We start from the raw sequence: 5,663 nt of genomic DNA on the forward strand, positions 1-5,663 counted from the left end.
GAATACTGGTAGATATAATGATCATACTGAATGACTGCGGTAAGAAGTGTGTACTAGCAGGAAAACTTGTTTTAGTGAGCTCATGTCAACGGTCTCTAAGCAACAGTAGCAGTTGAAATTGTTTTCTCAGCACTCCAGCGGCTCAACCAGACATGAATTGTCACGTGTGTGTGGGTGTTTGATGATGTAGGTATTTCTTAAGAATGGTCTCGATGTAAGACTGCTGTACCTTTCATACTCAGTAATTTATAAGCCATCAAGTCAACTGAAGAATGATTACTGACTTTTTTTATTCATTTGTTCTAAAGATACAATTTTAAACATCAGATGAATATGTGCGAATGATGGTGGTGCGCCACCGATGTCTGTAGCGTTCAATACATCATTATTGAGAGACCGTAACGACATCTTCAGTCTCCCAATGGCAGTTTTTATTGAAAACAAGTAGTGCAGACGACAAGCTAACAATATTTTGAGCTGCCCATGGAAGACAAAAACTGTCCTTGTGTTCTCTGTAGGGACGACCTCAGGCAAGAAAAATCACACCACCCTTCAAGCTGGCAAACTCTGAATGAGGTGTGATCTGTGCCATCACACTACGAACTGATGTCCCTTTATGAGTTCACATCATTGGCGGGGTACGGGTAGAACGAGACTGAAATTTAGTGGTAAAAAAACTTTAGACTGAACATTATGAGAATCCATAAAGCTTCAGTCCATGAGGTGGAGGTGAATATGTCTGATGTATAACATACAACTGCAGGCAGCTATACTGAATGTCTATAAGCTGAATTCTTTTCTAAAATTATGTTGTTTACTGAGTGGACAGTAAGCAGGCTGGGTTGAATGAAGGAGAAATGCAGGCTTGGGTGTTCCAGATCCTATCGTGGAGACCTCGGCCTGGGTATCAAGAGGACATCTTCACAGTGTCTGTGGGGGAAGACACCGAAAACCACAGATGGTCTGACAACACACATCACCACGCTCACATTGAGCCTGTCCCACCCCCGGGGTCGGGGAGCAAGAGTCGGACACGATGCAGTTGCTCTGGTTGATGCCCCCAGGGTAGGCAAGGCACTGGGCTGGAAGACAGAACAACAAACACTTTAGTCCAAGGAAAACCAAACAAAATAAAACAACATACACCAACTCGGAAAAGTCCACGTTTCAATTGCTTCAAGCTGTTCCACGCACAATTATTAATTAGCTATTGATTACAGTTGTCGACTAAAATGCAGAGGTGGGCAAAGAGTCCTTGTGACTGATGTAACATTAAAAAACTATGTGTCACTCATTATAATTCTGGACAAGTTATTTGACAAGCATCTGTAGACATTTCATAAGCTGTTGACAGGATCAGAACTATTAAAGGAAATTATTTAATAAATTATATCAAGACATTAAACTATACTGCTCTATAGGTTGGTCTTTCGTCTACCATTACATTAACATAAACAAATATTTAATCTCATGGATACACGGCGACTTAAGTCAGTTAAATTATACTAGTCAGTCAGTCTGTTTATCTGTTTGCTTGTTTAAAGTTAGCTTCAGGTAGAGGCGCTGCTTACCTCGGCACTGCGGCACCTTGCGACAGAAGGGGGAGGGACAGCCCGCTGGTTCCTTCATCACACACGAGTGGCCGGCGGCACAGGGCTGTAGTCACACGATTGTGTTTAATCACCGGTGATCTTTGTTTTAAAATGCTATTCAAGCCTGTGTTTAATCTTAAGATCAAAAGACAGCTATACATCTTCCTCGCATATCTCTTACTCAAAAAAGTTATTGTCGCGGGAAACAAACTGTTGATGAGTTGTACAGGATGGTGGCAACAGTAAAGATGGACCACCACACGATGTCAGTATTTTGCCCTCAAAATAAGTACACCAACAGAGAGAAGTAGTCATCTGCCAGAGATACAAGATTTATATCAGTTGTTCTCTTAGTTGACAACATCACTGTAACAACTCATCGTTCATCGCCGTCACAAACTAAAGGAGACTGTTGTATGTCTGAACACCAGTCGGTGAGCAATCAGTGCATTTTTCATGTGTTCTAAAACTAATCAGATGAACTTAGTCACAGGCAACTGTAGTAAATATAAACAGTAGTGAGTCTAGCAAAGGAGCAAAAAGAGATGGTCGAAATACTTACCGGAGAGCATATTGGCTCTGAAAAAGAAAACAAATAAATAAAAACATCCAACATGGACGCCATTTTCTAATCGCTGCAGCTTCCTCAAAGACAAACTTTCATAAAATTACCTTTATAGTTAAGTAACAAGTAAACACTAACCCTAGAACGGCAAAGGTAGACAATAGGAAGAGAAAAGGTAATAGGCAAAAATGACCAGAAGAAAGAAGATAAAATTCTAAAAACAAAACGAAAGAAAAAAAGCAGAAGATAAAAGGACAAGATGAACGACTAAAAAGGTACAAGGAAACAAGAGTGAATGTAAAAGGAAGGAAGAAATTAATTTTTAAACAGCACAGTCAAAAACAAAAAGAGGCAGAACGACACGAAAACAAGAGACAAACCTGCTGGAGCAGACACTCACCTTTGGGCAGACACCGAGGTACTTGCTGGCAGGACGACTTCTTGCAAGTGGGATCAACATCCATCTCACACTTGAGACCTGTTCCACATGGCTACGCTCCACAGAAATCAAGCAAGAAATGTTGACGAACTTTATTTGAATTTTGTTCACTAAAACTGACTTGTAAAGAGAGAGACCTGTCTGTTACTAAATCCTAAACCTGTCAGCTGAGACCTATATATTGCTAAAATCCTAGAGCTGTTAGTGAATACCTGTAGATTTCATAATCCATTGAGTTCTATTGTCATTTTGTTTTCGTATAGCCGATACCTACATGACATGTACTTATATATATATAAACACAACCATTGGTATATGTGACACGACTTTTATAAACTAACTCGTTTACTGTTAAATGAAACAGAAATTAAAATGAAACTCCATACTCACGGGGCTGCAAGCTGAGAGAGAGAAAAAGAACATTTTGAGAGGGACGACACAATTGTTTTCCATAAAAATTGTTTGTATAGTGTTACTGTTCATAAAAGGTTACATCAGACAGATACAGTTTGAAATCTGCGTTGCAAATTAATTAAGATTTTATAAGTTATGAAAATGTAGAGTTCATAAATGGTAACACCTAATGCATATTTTAAAATGTATATATCAGGTTTTTTTAGGATTTAAATGTAGCTCGGGAAGTGCGACACTCTAAAAGCTGAAGTCAATCCCTGTTTCGTTTCCAAGAATTTTCATGAGACAACACAGCCCATCGGGTATGTCTGGTGAGTGTAGTTGACTGATACCCAACCCTCACTATATAGTATAGGGTCTGTTCATCATAGTACGCAAAACACTGGAGCAGACAGACAATATGAAAGCAAAACACAGGAATCCACCCCATTAACCCATTGAGGAGAGCACCAAGGGCTTGGCCAGGCCCCATCCACTCCATCCGACCTGTCTCCAGCCATCTTGACTTTGTCCCTCCACTAGACCCACTGGACCCTCTCTAAGCCGCAGATGGACGAACGAATGAACGGCAAATATGCTTGAATAATTTAGCTAAAATTAAAATGTAGCTTATTCTGCTTAAACCAGTTTGAAATATGTTTTCTTGTAGCTTACTGCTCTTGATGCATGTTGGCGTCGGAAAGCAAACTGGCCTGGAGCACTGATTTTCTTTCATAATGCACATCTCATCGTCCTTACATTTCTGCAGCAGAAAGAAGTGATAGTCTAGATGAGAAATAGCTAGGAGGTAAACTTCCAGGTCCTTCTGCTCATCCCTACTGTACACACACACACACACACACACACACACACACACACACACACACACACACACACACACACACACACACACACACACACACACACACACACACACACACACACACACACACACACACACTCACACATACACACACACGCACCAGGTGATCACAGGTGTACTCAGGAAGAGGGTCACGGCACATTCTTCCGCAGCCAAGAAAGTCCTTGCAGCAGATTTGTCCCCCTGGACAGTCAGTGTCCTCCTCACACTGCCTCTGACACTGCTTGACGCGAATAGCCTCCCATAGCTGGGGTTGGGGACAGTAGCCTCCCTCTGAAATCACAAATCACACACATTAGACATATCGGCAACCGTTTTGTTAGTCGGCGTGTATTCTAAACAAATAAATATTGGATGAAGGCGCCCCACACACATCCACATACACGACCAAAGTATAGAGCTTATGAAAGTACATATGTCTATGAAATATTTTATATTTACACAAATATTGTTACAGGGGCTGCCAAACAGATATTTTAGTGATATTGATAACAATAAGATAAAATGTTATTGAAGCATTTGCAGCATGGCGAGTTGATTGATGTCAAGGATGCTCACCAGCCAGTGAAGCAACAATAAACTACTCGCTATTGTGCTCCTTTCCCTTAGCTTATACAATAGGGAGTTCTACCGTTACACCACGAGATGATACACTTGTAAATAAGGTGTAGGTGAAAATAAACACTACATACTCAGACATTTTGGTGACTGTACACCAGTTGTCGCATCAACCACGTGGCGACAAAAAGTTCCAGAACGGCAGTTCTGCAGAAAGTAAAACAGGTTTCCTTGTCTGTATATGTATCAAATAAAATAAAACCTCTTATTGCATTATATTACATAAAATAACCCATCGAAATAATACAATTCAGTAAAAAAAAAACCCAATGTTTGCACTAAAAATGATAATGCTCACTTTCAGTCAAGCACATGTGAATTCCACGATTAGAGTATCGACAACATGGACATGTCCTTTATTTGTTCCTGAGCTTTTCTTTATAAGTTCATAACTATGAAGAAGGCTGAGCAAATATTCTTACCTTGGCAATGCACTGAGGAGTATCAAAGCCTTGAACAAGAACCTGTAAAGTAAAAGTAGATGTTGCTACATCAAACTTCTTTATATAATACCACAGATGTAATGCTCCCTTCTGCCCCACAACAATCCTTTGTTTACCATGTTTTCAGACTTTACCCATATGATGAAGTCCTGCTTTAAACGTGTTTCTAAACTTATCTTGCTAGGTGTGAATCTCTAGCATTTATCGCATTATAAAAATCAGAAGTTGGTTACCACTGAACACAGAGCAACAAGAAGCAGCATGGTGCAGATGAATTAACTACAGGAGGATATCCTTAAGCCGCCGTCCAACTGGAGTAGTCTGCCCTTGAGTTTGCTCCCCTTTAAATAATTTCCTCACCTGAGGAGGGGCATCGTTGACCTTTGGAGGTCACACAGCGTGAGGAGGGAGTTGTTGCTGCGACTTTTGACCTTTGCTCTGTTAGCTTTTCGTGTGTTTGCCGACTGCACTGGGCGGTTTGGTCGTCGGTGTGTTTACTCGCATACAACAGTCGCCATCATAAAACAGAACAGTTTAATTGTTTGATTAAATCATTCAAATATTTCACTGGGATGTTGCATGATGATACTCTCTCTCTCTCTCTGCAGCGATGTAAACTCATAAAAACAATGTGAAGCTACAGTCAGCACAATGAATTTAATGAAAAACAAGAGAGTGCAGATGAACTACAGTTAGTGCAAGTGCAGTGCACTTAGTGCAAGGGTCTACA

At 40.5% G+C, this 5,663-nt stretch overlaps 1 protein-coding gene across 1 annotated transcript; it reads right to left on the minus strand.

Moving 5' to 3' along the window:
- Positions 1-273: 273 nt before the first annotated feature.
- LOC112566385 (keratin-associated protein 10-8-like) lies at positions 274-5,284 on the minus strand. Its single transcript, XM_025242550.1, has 10 exons — positions 5,167-5,284; positions 4,913-4,954; positions 4,565-4,637; positions 3,973-4,145; positions 3,665-3,752; positions 2,987-2,997; positions 2,558-2,648; positions 2,155-2,171; positions 1,572-1,656; positions 274-1,082 (listed from the first exon to the last, which is right to left on the minus strand). The coding sequence occupies exons 1-10, from the start codon at positions 5,194-5,196 to the stop codon at positions 922-924; spliced, it is 771 nt and encodes a 256-aa protein (XP_025098335.1). The 5' UTR covers positions 5,197-5,284; the 3' UTR covers positions 274-921.
- Between the last annotated feature and the right edge of the window lie 379 nt (positions 5,285-5,663).

This window comes from Pomacea canaliculata, linkage group LG6, assembly GCF_003073045.1.
Source record: "Pomacea canaliculata isolate SZHN2017 linkage group LG6, ASM307304v1, whole genome shotgun sequence".
NCBI classification, from domain to species: Eukaryota; Metazoa; Mollusca; class Gastropoda; order Architaenioglossa; family Ampullariidae; genus Pomacea; species Pomacea canaliculata.

What these genes read in the sequence shown, in the direction of transcription:
- LOC112566385 (XM_025242550.1), bottom strand. Translation starts at nt 5,196, where the DNA reads ATGCTGCTTCTTGTTGCTCTGTGTTCAGTG. An exon ending in TTGTTGCTCTGTGTTCAGTG is followed by an intron (nt 4,955 to 5,166) that starts GTAACCAACTTC and finishes TTTACTTTACAG; the next exon opens with GTTCTTGTTCAAGGCTTTGA. An exon ending in CAAGGTGCCGCAGTGCCGAG is followed by an intron (nt 1,083 to 1,571) that starts GTAAGCAGCGCC and finishes TCTGTCTTCCAG; the next exon opens with CCCAGTGCCTTGCCTACCCT.